Genomic DNA, 22530 nt, shown 5'->3' with positions numbered 1-22530 from the left:
CTCAATTTTCTAGGGTGTGTTTGGTTGAGGGTAATATTAATAACATTCTCGAGTGTCTTAAATTACCTCCAATCAATGTTAAAAAAGATTCCTGATAATGTGATTATCTAAGTAATGAGATTATCTTAAAATGAGATAATTTCAATACCACTAAATAAGTGGCTTTCAGATTACCATCGTATTTTTTTAAAAAAGTTGTATGTATGTGTATAACTATATATATTGTACTTGTTATATTACATTGTATATATTATTAACATGCATAGCTCCCAGCTCCTCGTCCATTGCTTGCCTCAATTCTTTGCACTACTTGACGCTCGGTGATAGTGTTCTCGCTCAAAAGTTAATATTATCATAAGATAAGACGCGTGACAAGTTGTGTGGTGATGAATAAGAAGAATTAGAAGTTGACACTGCTGCTAAAATCACAATGATAGTCTTTGAAATATGAAGGAGCCTTGGAAGGTCTGGTGGATTTTGTGATGTGAACAACTTCTTGTTCAATGAAAGTTGTGGGAATTGATGAATCCAAAATTGGCTCTTCATATTGATCAGCTTGATGTGACTCCTCTGTATGACACTCATCTTCACGTTGTCATGCTTCACCAGTATTGTGGTTAGTAAGATTTGTGTTAGGTCAAATGAAGATAATACTAACAGCATCACTGATGGTAGGTATATTTGGCATAACAATATCATGAAACAAATTCGGTACATGATAAAGAGAGTTAGAAGCATTGTTAGTTTGAAAATGAAAATTGGATTAATGAAAAATAACGTCTATGGATATAAACACTTCTTGATTGAGTAGATCTATAAGCGATGTGACTCCTCTGTATGACACTCATCTTCATGTTGTCATGCTTCACCAGTATTGTGGTTAGTAAGATTTGTATTAGGTCAAATGAAGATAATACTAACAGCATCACCGATGTTAGGTATATTTGGCATAACAATATCATGAAACAAATTCGGTACATGATAAAGAGAGTTAGAAGCATTGTTAGTTTGAAAATGAAAATTGGATTAATGAAAAATAACGTCTATGGATATAAACACTTCTTGATTGAGTAGATCTATAAGCTTATATCCCTATCCAATGAAAGTAAACTTTCATGTTATTTCTTCAAACTTAGATATGTTTCTTCTGAGAGTAGAGGAAAAAGCTAAACAACCAAAAGCTCTCGGTGCAACATATTCAATGTCTTTGTCAAACATTATAGTGTAAGGAACTTTTTCATGTAGAACATGAGAGGGTGTTCTGTTTATAAGATAGACTATATTAATGACATATTTAGACCATCATATAATAGGCAAACAAGATTGAAAAAAGAGAGATATGCCAACATTCAACAGATGTTGGTGCTTCCTTTAAATAACACAATTTCGCTGTGGAGTTTCAACGCAAGAAAATTGGTGAAAAATGCCTTTGGAAGCAAAATAATATGTGAACATGAGTTCTTTTGCATTTTCTAAAGCATTTCACAACTTTGCAAATTTGATTTTCAATCATGGTGATAAACTTGGGAACAATGTTGATAACATTAGATTTGTTTCTCAATGTTGCTATGGGAACAATGTTGATAACATGTATTCAGGTCATTGTAGTCACCATGTTTGTTTTTTGCATTGGCTTCAGCATGATCCTGAGCGAACAGATACAAGTCCTCAACTCGACTACCCTTGCCAATCATCTTCTTCTTGCACAAATCCTGCATAGTGAAGCCAAAATTTGTAAAAATGACTACACTATTATCATGTTGAGTAAGAGCACTTGCAGATAATAAGTTAAATTAAAATTTGGAACAAATAAAACTTCACGCAAGATAAGGTCATAATTTACTTTGAATTTACCATAATGATAAACATGAATGACGCTATTGTTAGGTAGGTTTCTGTGAGACAAGCATCAACTTATTTATTGCAGATGTGCTTAGAAGTGCTTGAATCTAAAATCCATGTTTTACTGAATTTTCTAGATGATTGTAAACCCTCTACTGAACAACAAAAACATGTATTGTATGATGCTAGATTGGCTTCCGCAGTAGATTTGGAAAAGGATGATGATGAGGAAGTGAGCTTGTTTGAAAACATCTCAATGAGTTGGTGGCATTGGTCATCGGTTTAGGCGTTGATGGTAGCACTCTTGTTTTCATGCTTTGACTCAGACTTGGCTGTCAGGCTCTCGGACTTTGGAATGTAGCTTGGAGGATATCTGTGAATCTCGAAGCACTTGTCAATGGTTTACTCGAGGATCTTGCAGTGAGAGCAATACGAACGATCTTTCTTCATGAATTTCTTGGTGTCAGAGTCTTCTTAGATCGCCATCGCCATGCATTGGTTTGATCAGGTTGGATAGAATCCATTCCCACATCATGATGTTTCTCTTCTTGAGTGATAATCGAGAAAACATTGTTCATGGCAGGATTGGATCCATGAAAAGTACCTGGCCTCTTGTGTTGACATAGGAGTCATGGAGTCCCATCAAGAAGATCATAACGTAGACATTTTTTTCGAAAGTCGCGAGATCATTCGCCGCTCCACGAGTACACCCTCTACACGAATAGATAGGCTTGAAATTTTGAAATTCCTCCCAAAGTGACTTGATTCTTGTGAAGTGATTGACCACGGATCTTGAATCCTATGTGAGATTGACTAGCTCACGAAGAACTTTGAAGATTCTCGATTCGTTGCTCTGTTGAAATCGTTCAAGAAGATGATTCCAAATTGTCTCCGCTGAATCTGCGAATTGAATGCTTGAAGAGATTTCCTTTGAGATAGAATTAATGATCCACGAAACAATAATGTTGTTGTTTCTCTTATACGCATTGATTATTTCTTTTTGAGGAGCAGGTTTGGGAAAAGATCTGTCAACGAAACCTAATTTATTCTTCACAGAGAGCACCATCAACATCGACTTACTCCAAGATACTTAGTTGTCACCATTGAGAAGTTGTGAGACCAAAATTGCTCCAGGATTGTCGTTGTGGTAGAGATACAAAGGATTTGGCGTTGGATCATCGAACCACAATTTCTGAGAGATAGATTCCACGATGATAGTTTTCGGATTTTTTTAGTCTTCGATTCCATGGCACCGAGTTTCGCAGTTGGTGAGCTAGGTTAGATTAACCTGAGAGGCGTGCGCGATTTTTTACAGAATCGTCGTTCTGATACCATATTGAGTTATGAGAATCTTGGGAACAAGAATCAGAGCGAAGAAGAAGAAGAAAACAAAAATCAGAGAGAAGAAATTCAACTCTGTGATGTGTCTTAATTGATTAAAAAGGAACAAAAGGTCTTCAAGTATACAAGCAAAGCGCACGTGTAAACCACGTGAGTCAACTATTAACTTAGCTAAAAGACTAAAACAACCGACGACTTAACTAAACGAAAAGCAGCTAAATAAAGAAGTGTTACTTGCACATTACACAAGTTAACACAAAAACAACAAATAACATTAACCAATATATATATAACTCTCGATATAATTTATGACCAGGGACATTTCATTTTCTAGAAATAAAATAAAAATGAAGATCATCGAACCGGCTCCGATAACTCTAGATCTCTTCTAGCAACATTCCCAGCTCTATCTTAAATTCAAATAATCTAATATTTGTAGATTTTTTAAAGGCAAGTATTCAAACGAACACATGTGTAGAATTCGCCCAAAATGCTATGCATATGATTGAACTGTTATTTGTGTTTACTTCATTTACAGAGGTCACGCGGGTAATGCGTTTGAAAAATTACATAACTAGCCTAAAACCTGCATCACTTTTCATATTTCACTCATGTTTTCAAAATATTTCGGCAATAACCATTTCTTTTTTGTTTTTCGGAAAAAAATACCCTTGTGTTCAAAATTTGGTCAACATTTATTGAAATCTGGTTAATAGTTATTGAAATCAGTTAACTGTTGTCGAAAATCTGATCAATAGTTATTGAAATCTGATCAATAGTTATTGAAATATGATCAATAGTTATTGAAATCAGGTTAACTGTTATTGAAATTTAGTTAAGTATTATTGAAATCTGGTTCAAAATATTAGTGTATTATAATCTGGTTAGCTGTTATTGAAATCTGGTTAACTGTTATTAAGGGTAAAATAGACACTTCAAAAATCAAATTAGTTATTTATGAATATTAGAGAAATGTTACGAAAACGATTACGGGAGGCTATTTCCACTTACAGATTTGTGTGGACTTAAATTTAAGTGAGTTGACACATAGGACCCAATTTCATGGGAAATTTGCGTCAATGTCACAAATTCGTCGGTTTTTTGCATTTGTGTCACAAAGTTGTCAAAATTGCATTTGTGTCACGTATTTACATTCGTGTCACATGTGCAAATTTCAAATTACTCTCTCTCATCATTTAATCTTTTTATTAGTTACTCTATGTCTTCTGAATTTTTACAATACCTCATTAAAAATCATTTTATTTTCCTCTAAAACTTTCTAAAATTTTTGCATGTGACTTATTTGCAATTGGATTGCCAATTTGTGACATAAGATTCAAATACCACCAATTTCATTGGAGTTCACTAGCATTAAGCCCAATCGCAAAAAGTTACTTGAAAAATAGCGGTCTATCTTTCTTTTTTGTGTAAATTACTTTTGGTAGCGATTTGTTTTTTTTTTATACTTACTTCAAGAATAAAGGCTGTAAATATTTTCTATTCTAAAAGTGAAGTGACTTTTATACCTTAGATGACTATTTCGACATTGTTTACTTATACATGTTTGAAAAACGATATACTAATTGCAAATATATATATATATATATATATATATATATATATATATATAAATTGGTTTACAGGTTGAGGATAATGTATACTGATTGATTGTAGATATACTAAACTATATACTAAAATTATATATGTTGAATGAAAACCGTATGATGTATACGAAAGAGTATTATCATCTTAAATATTTGAAAAATAATATTTTTTATATATATTTTGAAATCACCGTGATTTAAGAAAAGAAGCCTAAAAAATCTGTTAGTCATGTAATTCTATCTTTTTTATTTACCATATATATAATTAAATGGTCATGGTCGACAAAAAATTAAATTTTGGATCCATTAGATAAATAACCATATTTAGACATTACTAAATAATCAACATTTCGTAAATCTTAAGTAAATAGCCACTTTCATATATTTACAGACGTAAATATTAGGTAAATAGCAACTTCCATTTATTCGGTCACGTCATCTTTATGACTATTTACCTAAGATTTACGAAACATTATCTATAAAGCAATTCCAAACGTTTTAATTGACTATTTACCTAATTTTTTGATAAATTTTATCTTTCATAAGCTCATGTATTTATCTTTTGTTAGCGAACTAAATTAATTATGCTTAATCTCTCTCTCTCTCTCTCCTAAGTCCAATCTCGCCTCTCTTTTTCTCTGCATTAATCTTTATTTCTCTTAGCATCAACTGCATCTCCATTGGGAAACGCCTCAGCTTCGGTCGTCCACGAACCATCACGTAAGTTTTGTTATTTTTTTTTTTTTGAAATGTTTAAAATTTGGAAAGAAGGATAAGTTGTTATTAAGTGTGAAAAATTCTGTAATTAGTGTTTTTCTTAAGTTGAAAGGCTAGGATTTTTTTTTAATATTCATGTTTTCTAAAATCTATGTTTTTTTTCCTTCTCTTTTCAGGTTTTTTTACAACGTTGTTAAAATAATCTTAAATCAAAACCAGATCCATTGAACATTTTTTTTTACAACATTGGCAACAAATCCAGCATCTTTTTTTTTTTTTTTTTTTTTTTTTTAATAAAGTAAACACTAAACTACAATTTTTGACAATGTTGTAAAAAAAAATTGTTAAACTCTATTTTTCATGACGTAGAATCCATTATGTCATTAAATATTTCATGCATTAAAATATTTAGACTTCCCTTAAAAGTATCTTAGTGAACGTTATGAGTAGGCGATGCAGCTATCTAACCATTTTTAAAAATGCCAAACTTTTCAAAATTGAGGCAAAATAACAAAAATTTTAAAAAATTGAAAAATATCCCTAAACCGTAAAATTCTCTCTCGACCAAAATTCTCTCATCTTCTCCATATTACCCAAACTAGACAATTCTCTCTCGACCTAAAATCCTAAGATGCTCAACATTGTTGTTCGATCGCCGTCGTCATCTCCGACAAACGTCGTCGTCATCTCCATAGAACGCCGTTGCTATCTCGGAATTTCAGATCTCGGAGCTCGCGCGTGCCTACTTGCTCCGCTATGTCCAATGCGCCTCTACATTCACCGGCGTTGAGAAGGTCATCCTCTCACCGATCTCAACGTCGTCTTCATGATCTACGACAAAGGGAAGATAGGGTTCGCCGCCAACGGCGTCAAAGACATAACTCCGATAGAGAGCAGAGCCATGGAGAAGACGTAAACGGTCAGGGAGTAGACACCTAGGGTTAGAGTTTTGTGGCTATGGGATCTTCTTCCAGAGGAGAGAGCCTCCGTGACTTTTGACTTAGTTTAGGACTGGATCGAGTCGGAGATCGAAGGCCAGCATCGATCGTCATCATAACCGTCGTCATGTCTTCTTCTTCTTCTTCTTCTTCTTCTATTTTCGATTTGAGTGTTTTTGTTATTGAATAGTGGATTAACAATTTTGAAAGCAGGATTAAATATTTTGACACTTCATTGCCTTCAAACTTAAATTTAAGATAAGTTTTGTTTTTGCTAAGTAGGTTATATTTTTTGAAGGCACGATTAAATGTTTTGAAATCATGTATCTTGACTGCAATCATGTAACTTGTTTGTGTGTTTTGAAATTGGATTAATAAAATTGAAGGTATGATTAAATTTTTTGAATATTTGTTGACTAGTTATGACGATGGAATTAGTTTTGAAACTATTTAGTATATTTAAAAAATACTGGATTAAAATTTTGGATACCTCGATTAATTATTTTGAAATCTTGGAAAAACGAGTTCACCCAAACATTAAGGGTATATTAGTGTTTTTACATTATAAGTGGTTAGAATGCACTAACTTGTGAAGCCTTAACTATTTTGTTAAACATTTAGTTTGAATTTGCTACTTTGTGCAAAAAATCTTTTTGAGAATGTCTTTCAGTTCTTAGGTCTAGTAGAGGGACGACTTTTGAAGTAATGAGACTGTACGATGACTTATATAACTCCCATCACCAACTCATAAATCTGTAATAATAATATATCATTTTTCTAATGTTATTGCGGTCTTGGATATATTAGAAAAATTTTCATTTTGTAGACTTCAAAGTTGAGAAAATATCAAGATTAGACCTCTTAGTTGAAAATATCCAAAATTGGACTTTTGACTCAAATTCGGACAAAAATGCTCTTTTAGCCAATTTAGCGTCTAATTTCCGATAAATTTTGATGAATTCCGATGAATTACATCTTAATTCATCGGAACTTATCGGAAATTAGATGAGCTCCGATGATTTGGGCTAATTTTACAAAAAAAAAAAATGTCTTTAGACGTTACTATATAATAAAGCGACGTTAACTCTTTGTAAAACATAGAATATTATGTTATAATTGACGTCATTTTTGAACAGTGACTTCAAATACTCAATTGTGAATGAAAATTCAATACAAATAGTAACTAAAAATTTTATTTCAAAAATCTTTAAACACCTACATTCATTTTTTTAATTTTTTAAAATAAATATTATAAGTTTTAAATTATTAATTTCATGAAACCCCAACTAAAAACTTTACACCATTAACAAGTATATTGACCACTCTAAATAAATAAGTAAGCAATTTATCAGTGTTAACAAATTTATGAACATACAACTAATACTTGTATATTTTTAATTTTTTTTTTTACTAACAGTTTTATAAATTTATATTTTTAATCGGCTATTTAGGTAGAACATGAGTAATAGTAGTCAAAAATTTATTTCACTAACACTTTTTTCTATTAACATAACATATATGACTTTTTTTTTTTGTCAATTTTGCTTATATATTATGGATTTCAGAGCAACTTAAATGCAAAATATGTTTCTCTAGGTTACATTCGTTTAGAAAAAAAATAACTCTTCATTTACACACACACACTATATTTTTCTTTACTACTATGCTCCTCTCTTCTGGTTTTATTAAATATAGATTATTTAGGAAATGATTTCATCTGATGTCATTTTATATTGGAGATAGTCTTACTAAAGTGACGTTAACTTATTAGTTGGTGAACTTATTAAGATCTTATTTCAACTTCTAGTAAGATCAATATTAATGGCCGCATTTACATGTTTGTTTCCTAACAATATCAATATTAGTTAAAAGGGTATATTTTTATGAATTTGGATCAAAAGTTCAATTTTGGATTTTTTCAACTAAGAGGTTTAATATATTCTCAATTTTTGAGGTCTAAAAAATGAAATTTCTCAATATATATTAAGTTCTTAACTCACATGAAAGAGTATTACAATTTACACCTACGTGCTACGTTTCCATTTCTCTGTCGTATTAATATTAAAGAGGAAATGTCGTATTAATATTAAAAGGTTTTGACTGGATACAGCTGGTTACCCAATCAATTAAACACTAATTACATAATTTATAATAAAGAAAATTAAATAAAACAGCAAAAGATAAAAAAAAAAAAAAAAGATAAAAGAGAAATATATCAGAGGAACTCATCGAGAAAGAGAGACAGTGTGGGTGTGAAGGTTCGCCGATTCGGCGTAGCTATATGGAGGAGGACGGCGATGAGAATGAAGATGCCGGTAAGGTAGAGACTGGTGGCGTGGGGGCTTGTTCGTTCTCCAGGAATCGTCGTCTACCTCTGTATATGATTCATCGACCACGCCGTCTCCGACGACGACTTCGAGCTCATGAGGTTTTTCGCCGCTCTCAAATTCTATTTGGTCAGAGAGGTTGTTGATGAATTGGCGGAGTGAAGACTTAGGTTCGATGAGGAAGCGGAGTGGAGACTTAGATAACCGTGGCTTCGTTAGAAATTCTTAATCTTCATCCATTTGAATTCTGATTTTGTTATTGCTGGTGTTTGGATTGTGAATTGATTGATTAGAATATGTGAAGAATCCATTTTGGTTTCTGATTTGTTTAGCTTGATAATATAGGCAATATTGTAATTCAGGAAATATTAATTTGAGCAATATCAATTTCTCATTCACGATAATTCAATATTGACAAATATTAAATCGATTTTACTCCTCTCGCAATTGAGGAATAAAAATCCGTTAAAGTTATTTAGTTTAATGAGTGGTTCTCACTCAAATATTTACCACAAAAAAGCCAATAAAATGATATTAAATTCTCTTTAATATCCTAAACACACATTCTTCCAACACAAACAATACAAGGAAAATACAATCCTATCTTATAGTTATGCAATGTTCTCATTGGTGGTTTAAAGTGTGATTAGATACACTTGGACGGAATGAAATTGGAAGTACAATGCTACGCATAAGGGAGGAAGTACAAGCTTTCTCTTTTTGTACTTCACCAAAATGGAACACCAAACCTTATTGGAGAATCTTTTATTGTTGGTCGGTCTTAGGTATTTATTTTAAGTTATTTGATCTGAATAATGACGTGTAAGCATGTGCAGATGCATACACAAACCCTATATTATATATATTGAAGTTGGGTTCAGAAACAAATTAAATGCGGATTAATTTCATGAGTTTAAATAAGTTAATATTAGGACGCTAACAATATGTTTACGATGGCTTTCGGACCATCATTACTTTAAAGAATTTAGGTTTCATATTGTAGCTAGTTTGTGAAAATTAGATTGAATATTCATCTGTAGATATGACTTTTTGCTGAAAATACAATTTTTTACAACTGTTTGGGAAAATCACGTGATTGGTTAGCTAACACAGACATGATTTACACATGTTAACGTAGGTTTCAATTTATTGGTCCACAGGACTTCCATCCAGTGACGGAGCCAGTATAGGCCCAAGAGGGACTTAAGCCCCCCCTCAAATTTTTTTTTTTTGCATTTTTTGCCCATTTTTTCAAAAAAATTACTTGAAAATTTATACTTTTGGCCCAATTTTTATAAAATTTTTACAATCAAGCCCCCCTGAAACTTTTTTTTCAAATTAGCCCCCCTGGTGGGCTTTTCTGGCTCCGTCACCGCTTCCATCAACATGGTCTTTAAGCAATCAAACTTGCGAAAAGTATGGTTCATGTGAAAATATACAAGAGCAAGTCAAATTAACCTTTCAAAATAAAAGAGCTAATCAACTCAGCCAAGATACAAGCTTTTCTTTCATAAAGTCGCATCCACTGGTTGAATTCGAAGAACTCTCATTCATCTGTATATATACACGTAAAAATAAGAACTATTAGCGCATATCTCCAATGAGGTACTACATGTATAATTTAGTACAACTTCCAAAAAAATATTATTAATGGATTTTTATGTGCTTTAAAAATCTCAAAATTGATATCGTTTTAAAACAGTAGTGCTAAATTTAGCACAATAGCTATTCATATTCCCAATGTTTTATTTTATTAGAGAGTTCTAAGATTATAGTAATAAAAAATAGCATAGAAAGTAGAGTACACTATATTGGAGCACAAATCTATAACATACTGAAACTTTTATATCTTATATCTTTTCAGAATAAAAATGGTGTCATCCACTTGAGATAGTCTTTAACCTCAAATAGCTTCACGGATTTTACTAAATCATAAAGTAAAAGGAAAAAAATGTATAATTTTTCTCTTTAACTTCTTTTTGAATATTCGTAATGTCATATTTTTAAACTGTTTAGACACAATTGAAACGTAGTTTATCAGCATGTGTAATTTCATTAATATATAAAAATGTATATTATTACTCTACTGGTTTGTAATAACAGACTAATATGTGTACATTATATATATATAAATATATATATATATATATATATATATATATATATATATATATATGCTATCTCATCGTAAAATAATTAATAAAAACAGCAGCATATGTAACTAAACCCTTGGAAATATATGCATCTGACAAAGAAATTATGAACGTAATCCTCTAGTCACGTTTTTTTATACTTCAGGGACTATATTTATATGTGTGTAGTTCATTAATATATTAAGGTTTAGATACCGCTAATAAATATATAGAAAATGAATATAGAAGTGAAACCGTTTAATAGTACTAAACCTAGTAAACCCACAGATCATATAAAAACAAAGTAACATACAGTAGTGTGTGTGTGTGTATATATATATGTGTGTGTGTGTGTGTACGTACGATTATATCAAATTATTCAAACCTGAACGTGAATGGTGTAGCATTCTCTTTCATCACAAACAAGAAGAGTTGAAACACCCAAAATATGAACAATGCTCTCATCTTCAATTTTCCAAAGAAGCTTCGAGAAGTCATCCGATGATCCATCATAATCACGATCTGATCTATTCTTGCATATTTGTAAGATCATTTCACCGTTTTTCACTTCATTCACTGAAATTGTATTAGCATGATGATCGGCTTTCCTTGAATTTATTTTCTTCGTTGCCATTTTCGTCAATCGGTTGTTCTCATCAACGATCCGATTCTTTTTGCGAGTTAGATTTTCTATTTCACTCTCTAACTCGGGGATGTAATCGAGAACTTTGTCTATCAATGTTGGAGCATTCCATCTCTTCTGTGAAAAAAAAACGAATCATAAGATAAGAATTTGAATCAACATACACAAAGTATATACATAATACATTCATCTTTCTTATGGATATATATATATATATATATATATATATATATATATATATATATAATAGCATATACATTCTACTTTATTTTTATAGTTTAAATACAAATTATAACATTTTTGGAATTTATTTTTATTGTATATATACTAGATGTCCTTATTAATGAAGCGGCTTTTGAGCGAATCCCTAATTTCAGAAATTTCATACATATACAATCGCTACATAAAAAAAAAAAAAAAAAAAAAAAAAAAATTGTGAACAATTTAAAAAATTATAGTGATACGTACCTTTGATGCTCTAGAAATGGGCAGGAGAGAACCGAGAGCTTGATAAGATGACTTTAGCTTTATTCGCCGAAGTCTCTCCTTCGCATTGTGGTCTATTTTCTTCTTCACAAGAAAATCTTCTCTTTCTCCAGATTGATCGTCAGCCCGAATTAGTGATTCCTCGTTGGCTTCAAAACTTTTAGTCTTCTTAGATTTGATCTCATTTGTCTTAGAAATAAATCCCTTTTGAACCGATAATTTTTTGGCTTTCGAATTCGCTTGCGCCATAGAGCTTGATTCGGAAAACATATTTGAGCCGTCAAATTTGGAATTGTTCTCTTGCTCAACAAAAATGTTGTTCGAGGCCGACAAATTGCTAGTTTTCGGAAGCTCATTCTCTCCAATCGGGGATATTTCTTCCAAGTGAGAAATACCTTGTTCCGCAATAGGGCTAAAATCAAAATCTTTATAGAGGCTATCAATCTGGTTTTCTAAACCTGGTATTGACCAACTATCTTCGAGAAGCCATAAATCTTGGGAATCATCTTTATATGAGGACAAATGATATTCTGTAAGAAATACATATCCAATAATTATTATCATACATACATAAAATTTGCTGACCTAATTGCAAATAGAATAGAATGAATATTATCTAGAGAAAGGTTTGATATAGCTAGCTTGGTTAAAAACTACTACATAAGCAAAGAAAGTAATGGATTTAGTACCTCCCATCATCAAGCTTAATTAATCCCTTAAAGGCAAGCAGTTGTAAATGCAAAGATTTGCAAACACGCAGAGTTGCTAGTCAAATACAATGGATATACCAACAATTGGGGATTTTTTCCCCTTCCTTTTAGATGAATTTAAAAAAAAAAAAAAAATGTCAACTACAAATAAACTAATAAAATTCGAAACCCTATCTAGGGAAATACAAATTTTTATTTTCATTCGCGTTTATTTCAAAAAATTTATAACTATACATACAAATATAAAGACGACACCTGCCGTCGGCACGACGCATTACGGTAATCATGACATATTTTTGTATACTAGGCTTATTCAACGAGACTCGTCCCAAGAGCGCTAGGAATAGCGAGAGATGCGAATTATAAATCAAAACCAAGAACTAATGTGGATGATTATTCCCACAGCAACAAAACAGCAATTAATCAAATGGAATAATTATGAAATGACTAACAGGTCAAAATTGGATTATTGTTCTCCTTTTAATTTGCTTCACGTTGGTTAAGTAGAATGAAATGAAAATAAATTCTCATAAATATTGCTTCAACTTTAGTGCGAATTCTATATGATTTGTATATCATATAATTCCTTTCTAAAAGAAGATGTATTATTGTTATAAACAAAAGAAGAAGAAGAAGAAGAAGAAGAAGAAGAAGGAGAAGAAGAAGAAGAAGAAGAAGAAGAAAGAAGGGTGGATTAGTCAGAATCTGTTGCCTTTTATGTATGAGGATTGAGGAATCAAAAATAAAATTTTGTTGGTGTAAAAGCAGTACAACAAATAATACAATGCAAGAGTACATATTGCTAAGCCAGAAGTACATGTGATCATATGGTACATATCCTTGTACTAATCCACAACACTACATTATATTTTCATGGTATTATATATAAAATATTATGGCACGTGTGCACCCACCATTATATGTCCTATTCTCTTATTAAGTTTTTACTACATCATAAAATATTCTATAGGTATTCTGTATGTATATTGACGTAAATAGTAGAAACTATAAATTATAAATATATTATGTAAGCAAAAGTAAACAAATTTAGTATAATCAAAATTCTTGGAGTCAGGCCAGCACACAAAAACTATATATGACGAGAAGAAAATCACACAAAAGGTTAATTACTGTATAAACCGATCATTGTATGTATGTAATACTTTAAACGGTTCAAGACCTAATCGAAAGAATGGTTCTTAGGTTTCTGTTAATTATACAATTCTAGACACTGCTAGATTCTTAAGATTTTCGGATCGTGCCCAAACGTAGATCTCGAAAAAATAAAACTATGTAATCTATTATGTAAAAGTTTCACTATAGAATATAAGATATTTTACACACTTTTTTTATGAAGTAGCATGGTCAAATTAGACTTCAATATATTATATATAATTTCAAGACATAATAATAAATATTGAACTTTAAGTAAATAATTTGTGTCCAAACTTTCTCTTTTCTAATCTGTGTCCAAAATTTTTAACAATCTCTAATTTTTAGGTAATAAAAACATATGAAACTATCCGGTTTTAATGAGCTTAAAAAGATTATAATAATAGCGCTATTTAAACAAATAGAATTCAGATGCAAATGCAATATAATTAAAACTCAAATACAAACCGAATACAAACAACATAATTAATAAATGACATAAACATAGTATTTGACATCTCACAAATTATACTCGAATGAGAAATTCAGCATCTCATGATCAAATTACATTAGATATCAGAATATAAGTACGATCTCATGCGCATGGGATCTCATGAGATCAACTTCATGCAAAATATTCACGTGCTTCATACACGTGATCACATCCATGTGTAAGATTTAAATAATTTGAGACGTTCACTAAATTGAGATGATTATATAACGCTAAAAATATTATGTGAGATAAAAGTATATATTATTTGTAACAGTTACTAATAATTTAAATTAATTTGATTTAAGGACATAATAAAAGAGAGCTGTGATGTTTTTTGTTTTTTAATTAGATTGCAATCTCTTATTCATTATTTTTTTTATAAATACAAATCAAATGTTATTATATACCCTGGACTATTTGTAAATTCATCATGGAATATATATAAGAGTATAGTTGAGATATAAATTTGATTTTACTGAATTAGTCTTCATTTACCTTGATAGATAAATACTTAATCATTTTATATAAGTTTTTATTGAATATGAGAATGTAGGATTATATCGAAGTACATAGGAAAAAAATTGGGTTTTAATATTTTTGTACAATGATATACGATAGGATAGAATGAGATTTTTCTTATTTGTACGATAAAATTTAAACAAAATTCTTGATGGTGTACAATTCCATACGATGGTGTACGATATGATACGATGCAATACGATATGATATGATGCCTTTGGTGTACAATGTCATACGATACTGTACGATTCCATACGATGTATTGTACAATGCCATACGATGGTGTACGATACTGTACGATTCAATATGATGTTTTTTTGCAGTTTTTATCTTGGTTAGCGGTACTTAGGAGAAGAAAGAACACTTATGGAAGTTTACCAATGCCGGTACGCACACTTTAGAAGTTTCGAAAGAGATAACTTACACAGAGTTAGTGAATTTGATATACTAGAAGATTGATGCAGACAGATTCACGTTCGACTCAAAAATCGAAGTCTCATACGCAATGGATACGATTTCGATGGCTCGTGCTATTTTGAAGGACGATGTGACGTTTTGTTTTATATGAAGCACAAAAATCATAGGAGATTTCCAATTTGAGTAAGCTTGGTAACAAAACAGATCATGACGCCAATTGCGTATCGAGGAGTATGTAAAAGCAAATATGTGATAGTTGGAGAGTTGTCTCGCAATGAATCGAAGAAGAGACGAAATATTCTTATTGTAAAGGACCGACAAAATGATCATATAATCAACAACGAACACAATGGTCACGATGATGACTTGTATAATGCGTACAAGGGCGACGAAAACGAAGTGTACATGCATGATAGAGATGATTACCACAACAGTGACAAAGATGATGAACTTGGTAGCGATGGATGTGATGAACACAATAGTGACGAAGATGATGAACACAATAGTGACGGAGAAATATATATTGGGCAGCAGTTTGAGAGCAATGAAGAATTTAGGGTTTAGGGTAAAATCTTCTTCAAAAAAGAGATGGTATGTTTTATGCAAAGATGAAAAATGCCCACGGAGTCTGAGGGGTGTCGTGTAGTGGTCTGATATGTGGGAGATTATGTCTTACAAGGTAGACACTCATGTTCGCATGTCGTTCGAACAAAGGGCCATGGAGGAGCTGGATCATGGGTCATTATTTACGTATTTAAAGATAAATATTCCATTAGCTATATGGTGGAGTATTTGGCGCATAACGTCAGGGAATAAGTCAAGACAAGATAGGGTGTGCACATATCGTATATGAAGGCTTGGAGATCCAAAGCGAAAGCTATTGAGTACATATAGGGTACACCAGAACAATCCTATCAGAAGTTACCGTCTTGGCTATACATGTTGTAGCAAAGAATCTTGGGACGTTAACTAACTTTGTGCGAAATGGTGACAAGTTCAAGTTAGCTTTCTTTTCTATCAGGGCGTGTCGTAGAGGATTCAAATAATGTCGGTCGGTCATATCATTGGACGGTGCATTTCTAAAGACAAAATTTGGTGGACAATTTCTTTGCGCAATTGCAATGGATGCAAATTCACAGTTATATCCACTTGCATTTGGAGTTGTAGATAGCGAGTGTCATGTTTCTTGGATTTGGGTTTTGAGAAGATTGAGAGAAGTTATCGATGAAGACATACTTGATTTGGCGTTCATATTCAATAGACATATTAGCATCATACATGGTGTCGAAGTTGTGCCGATTTGGCAGAATTTGGAGTCCCGCGTTCATGGGTGGGTTGGGTCAACTCATAGAGCGTTCCGCTCTACGAGACGCGGGCTCGGCTGAGCTCACGCGTTCTCGACGGGGTCGGAACGCCGGAGATTGGGCCCGGGTAGGCCCGTTCCCAGGGATCGTTACGTGCTACGGGATTTCGCGAGGCGGCAGTGGAAGATCAGTTGGAGTTCCCCCCTAGTTAGGGTTGGGAGTAATTTCAATTCCAGAAAAATTCAACTGAATTCCAGATGGGAAATTCATTCCCGGCCTGCTAGATCCTGCAGCGTTCGGATTGGATTCCACCGACGGGAGACCTACCGCGTCGTAACGGGATTCCAATGCTCGATTGTTCATGGACCGCGGCTCTCTCGATTAGGGACTGCAGCATAGACCTCAGTTCTGGTGTCAGGTCTAAGTGGGACGCGGGAGTTGTTAGAGACGACGATGCCATGGGGTTGGAAAGGTGGGAAATGAAGTGATGTAAGAATTTGGGCTTGAGGTGTAAGGAGAGATGATAGTTCCCACAGACCGCACCAAACTGTAGATGTGAGAAATCACACTAAAACAGTCATGACAACTAGGACAATTAGATGAGTCGATTTAGATTTATAATTGGGCCTCAAATATCTGTTGTAAGATCAAACAGGAAAACTGGAAGAATTTTTATATATAGCAAAAATAAGAAAAAAAAAATTAATATAAAGTACGCTCGGGGCTATATATTATAATCTCTTAAAGCAGTGCAATGATTTGAATTGGGAAGTAAAGATTACAAGATCGTAGAATAAGAAAGAAGAACAAAAAGTAACGTGCCTGACATATGCTTAATTATCTTATATTTAGAGTACTAGAGGTTGTGGGGGTATAAAAACTCAAATATTAAAATATCATTTCAAATGGGCTTAGGCCCGATTGAAGCCCACGATCCATTTGAAGAACGGCCCGCGATATCGGTTACGGACCTGGCTCGCTCTCGACAGATCGGTACAAGCCCAACAAACATTTCTCGGCTCGATGAAGGACTCCAGTTCGACCACGTCTTCTGATCAGAAGGATCAGTCAAAGAGTAGACCGCGCCGCGAAGACCGGATCTCGGGACTACGACCTCAGCAGCGAGGAATGTTGATCGAGGAACACGTGTCTTCGGCCAGAAGGTTCCATCTCGCCTATAAATAGAAGGGGAGAGGATGATTTTCGCACATTCAAGCTCCATATCTCATTTTTCCACTGAATTCAATTTTGTACTCTTTTATTTAGAGTCTTGAGCTCGACCTGTTGAGTTCGTCACCTCGTCCATTTGTAACCCTCTTCCAAATAATAAAAGTAATTAATATTCGTATATTATTATATAATTCTTTATTATTAACTTGCTTCTTATATGACATCTTTCTAAGCACTTCTTAAATACTTGTCGTTTCATTCTTTATTTGTGATTGTTGATCGATCTGAAAATCGACATCAACAATTTGGCGCCGTCTGTGGGAATATTCAGAAAGACCAATCTCGGAAGAAGCAGTCCGTAAATTTTTTTTTATCATGTCTTCCACTCCGACTCATTACGAATCCGGAGAGGAGATCCCCTCGGGGATCAGGGCAATCCTGGATATGCTGACCAAAAAGATAGATGAGCAAGCCGAGACCAACCGCGCTCTTAATGACCGGTTGAATACTCTCTCGACTCCTCGAAGCATCCCAGATCCTCAAGTAGGATACGGAGATATGACCGCCTCTGAGTCAGCTCGCCAAGCAACCTTGGTTGCGCAAACAAGCCGAGCTATCCCTCTCGGAGTCCGTCTGGATTTCTCTGGGATACAGGTCGCCCGAGGAGCAGACCAGTCTCCCATCACAAGCTTTCAGCTTGGGGGAACTGCTGGCGAGGTCGCGACAGAAGTCACGATCGATCCTTCCGGACTCCCTCCGCCTCCGCTCGGGGGAGCACCGTCCGGGTCTTTCCCGACTGATGCGGGACCTCGCCCTCAAGCGATATATCAAACATTCACTCCCCAGCGTTTTGGCGGGGTGAATCAGACCCGTCAGGGCCCGGCAAGTATAACCGCGGCCAGTCCGGCACAATCGGGACCTCGCCTCTTTCGTGGTGGCGAACCCAGTATGACCGAACTGGAGAGGTTCAAGGAATCTATAACGGCCGAGCTGAGAGCTGTTCGTTCAGAATTTCATTCTGCGACCAGCTCGACTCCCGAGATAGATCGTCTCGTAGAAGAAACGAGGCGAACTCCTTTCGCCAGAAACATCACTGAAGTGCAACTGGGAGATACCGGAAAGGTTCGCCTCCCACGGTACAACGACACCTCAAGTCTGAAGGCTTTCATATTGTCCTTCAGAGTCGCAATGGGACGGGTTATGCTCTCTAAAAGAGAATTAGAGGCATGATACTGCCAACTATTCGCCGAGAGCTTGTTCGGACCCGCCTTGGAATGGTTCTCCAAAATCGAACCAAACTCAATTGATGGTTTCGATAAGCTATCGGCTGCATTCCTGAAATATTATTCGATGTTCGTGGAGGACGACCTGACCATAGCAGACTTATGGGGGATCCAACAGAGAGAGAACGAATCTTTGAAGGATTTCATGATATGTTACAAGGACGTACTCTAGAAAATCTCTAACGTATGCCACGAGTCTGCCATAACCTCTCTGAGGAACGGGCTAAGGCACGATTCAAAGCTGAAACTGGAGATGACTGTTAACCGCCCCCTCACGCTAGAGGATGCAATTCATAAGGCCGCGAATTATGCAAAGGCCGAAGAAGAATTTGCTTCCTACGAGAGGCAACGCGCGGCCGAAAAGAAACCACCCTCCAACCCTTGGGTGAGGCCCGTAAACGCTGGGAATAATCCTCGCAGGACTAATCCCCACGACGCCGTACCTCACGCCAAAAAGCAACACGCCCCTCCTAATTATATGCTCAATGTCAGTGATGACATTAAGGAGGGAGATCCCCAGGCTAAGAAATGGACAAGGGACCCCAATGCGTATTGCAGTTTCCACAAGGCTAACGGCCACGACACGGTTAACTGCGAAACCATGCGTAAGGCTTTAGCCGAGAAATACGCGAAGGGGGAACTGAAAGATGTTGATCTAGGACCCCCGCCAAAGAAGAAAATCTTCAATAGAAACAACAGGGGAAGGGGCAACCCCTCCCCCAAGAGAGCAAGACCCGAGGAGGAAGGGGAACCAAACTCCCCGCCGACTGTCGCAAAACACAGAGTTGACTTCATAATGGGCGGCTCAAAGTTTTGCAACAAAACGGTTAACTCCATCAAAACACATCAAAGACGATTGAGTAACCAAACAACCAAAATCAGAGTAGAACAAGATGTTCAAATCTCGTTCTCCGAAAAAGAAGCAATTGGGACAACCGAACCACACGACGACGCACTCGTGATCACGATCGACGTGTCTAATTGTGAAGTTGCGAGAGTTCTAATCGATGGAGGCAGCTCTGTATATCATATCTTCAAGGATACCCTGGCAAGGATGGGAATCGATGAAGACGAGATTGAAAGAGAACGAACCCATTTAACAGGTTTCAATGGGTCCACTACTCCATCCTTGGGAACAATCAGGTTGCCCGTAAAAACACATGGAATCAACAAAATAGTAGAGTTTCAAGTACTAGACTGTCTCTCCCCCTACAACATTATCTTGGGAAGACCATGGATACATATGATGAGGGCTGTGCCTTCAACCTTTCATCAATGTATTCGTTTCCCTACGCCTGAGGGAATAGGAGAGATCCGAGGTAATCAGGCAACCTCTCGCAGTTGTTATCTCACTAGCCACAAACATTGTGCCAAGACAATTAAAGAAGAGCAATAGCAATTAATGAATGTGGAGTCGGCCAAGAGCGTTTCTGCACTAGAAGACCCCGACTCCCTTGATGCGCCAAGCACTGAGTTAACAGTTCAAGTACAGCTCGATGGCTCCGATCCTTCCAAGTGTGTAGGAATCGGAACTAAGCTTAAAGGTGGCATCAGGCGAGAACTGATCTGTTTCTTAAAACGAAACAAATCCACCTTCGCCTGGTCAACCGAAGATATGCCAGGAATAAGCATCGACGTCACGTCTCACCAACTTAACGTCGATCCCAGTTTTAAACCGGTAAAACAAAAAAGACGAAAGCTCGGTCCCGACAGGGCACGGGTAGTCAACGACGAAGTCGAAAGACTGCTCAGTGCAGATTCAATCCGCGAAGTGAAATACCCGGATTGGCTGGCAAACACTGTCGTCGTAAAGAAAAAAAATGGGAAATGGAGGGTATGCGTCGATTTCACCAATCTGAATAAAGCATGCCCCAAAGACAGCTTCCCGTTGCCGCACATCGACCAGCTAGTCGAAGCGACCGCGGGGCATAAAATACTCTCATTCATGGACGCGTTCTCAAGATATAACCAAATCCTGATGCATCCGGATGACCAAGAAAAAGCAGCTTTCATCACCGACCGTGGCACGTATTTCTATAAGGTCATGCCCTTTGGACTAAAGAACGCTGGCGTCACCTATCAAAGGTTAGTCAACGAAATGTTCAAGGAAAAGATAGGGAAGACGATGGAAGTGTATATCGACGATATGCTAGTAAAATCCCTAAGGGAGAACGACCACATAGGGCATTTGGTGGAATGTTTCGAGGTATTGAATAAATATAAAATGAAACTCAATCCCGCCAAATGTTCGTTCGGAGTATCATCCGGCAAGTTCCTGGGGTATTTAGTTACCCAACGAGGAATTGAGGCTAACCCGGATCAATTACACGCCTTACGAGAGATGCCTTCGCCCCGTAATAGGTGTGAAGTTCAAAGGTTGACGGGACGCATCGCTGCCCTCAATCGCTTCATCTCTCGGTCAACAGATAAATGTCTCCCTTTCTATCGGCTCCTTAAAGGAAATAAGAAGCTTGAATGGGACGACAAATGCGAAGAGGCGTTCAAAAAATTGAAAGAGTATCTATCGACACCCCCAATCCTGGCAAAACCCGTTGCAGGGGAGCCATTCTATCTATACGTCGCAGTATCTCAAGCGGCAGTTAGTGTAGTACTCGTCATGGAAGAGCAAGGGGACCAACGACCAATATTTTATACAAGCAAGTCGTTAGTCGATGCTGAAACTCGATACCCTATTATGGAAAAACTGGCCTTGGCCGTCGTTTCCGCCGCGCGAAAACTTCGACCATACTTCCAATCTCACACCATAATAGTAATGACATGACATCCGCTCAGAAGTTTCCTACATAGCCCTAACCAATCAGGAAGGTTAACCAAGTGGGCCGTGGAGCTGAGCGAATACGACATCGAGTACCGAGTGAAGACATCCGCAAAATCGCAAGTTTTAGCGGATTTCATCATCGAACTCCCGAGGGAAAGTCCCACCGTGACCGAAGTCGAAGGCACCTGGACACTCAAAGTGGACGGGGCATCATCGAAGCAAGGGGCTGGAGTGGGAATACACCTAACCTCCCCCAACAGTGAGACTATAGAACAGTCATTTAGGCTCGACTTCGTCGCATCAAACAACGAAGCCGAGTACGAAGCACTAGTCGCCGGACTTAGGTTGGCCACTGCTGTTGGATCAAAGAAAGTGGAAGCTTTCTGCGACTCCAAACTCGTAGCAAACCAATACTCCGGGGAATACGAGACTAGGGATGGGCAATAGAAGGTTGTTTGATTGTTTCGACTGGTATAACCCTCTTGAGGCCCGGATCCGAGGTAGAGGCCCGGTTTCCTGAACGCCTGTTGGAGCATCCTCGGCCATCTCGGTTACCTCATCGGAAGGCACCAAGACGATCGGGATGTCGGATACAAGACAAACTCCAGTAACTTCGACCTCGGGAGTATCCGCCTGGAGAGGAATCGGGGCCGAAGTCGAGGCAGCACCCCCC

At 36.0% G+C, this 22530-nt stretch overlaps 1 protein-coding gene and 1 pseudogene across 1 annotated transcript; one reads left to right on the top strand and one right to left on the bottom strand.

Annotated features, from left to right (window-relative positions):
- Positions 1–11254: 11254 nt before the first annotated feature.
- LOC149404887 (transcription factor bHLH101-like) lies at positions 11255–12726 on the bottom strand. Its single transcript, XM_089607713.1, has 3 exons — positions 12720–12726; positions 12013–12560; positions 11255–11661 (listed from the first exon to the last, which is right to left on the bottom strand). Exons 1-3 carry the CDS (start codon positions 12724–12726, stop codon positions 11281–11283), a joined length of 936 nt encoding a protein of 311 aa, XP_089463839.1. The 3' UTR covers positions 11255–11280.
- Positions 12727–19331: 6605 nt separating this feature from the next.
- Positions 19332–22304, top strand: LOC149404886 (uncharacterized; annotated as a pseudogene).
- The last annotated feature ends 226 nt before the right edge of the window (positions 22305–22530 follow it).

The sequence above is a fragment of the Urtica dioica genome, chromosome 2 (genome assembly GCF_054948205.1).
Source record: "Urtica dioica subsp. dioica isolate 48M chromosome 2, U.dioica_male_clone48M_v1_H2, whole genome shotgun sequence".
Classification (NCBI taxonomy): Eukaryota; Viridiplantae; Streptophyta; class Magnoliopsida; order Rosales; family Urticaceae; genus Urtica; species Urtica dioica.
Note: the sequence above shows the minus strand (reverse complement) of the source record. Positions and strands in the feature narration are given on the sequence as shown.

Excerpts from the sequence above, each read along its gene's own strand:
- LOC149404887 (XM_089607713.1), bottom strand. Across the intron at positions 11,662-12,012 it reads CCATTTCTAGAGCATCAAAG|AAGAGATGGAATGCTCCAAC; the intron begins GTACGTATCACT and ends TTTTTTTCACAG.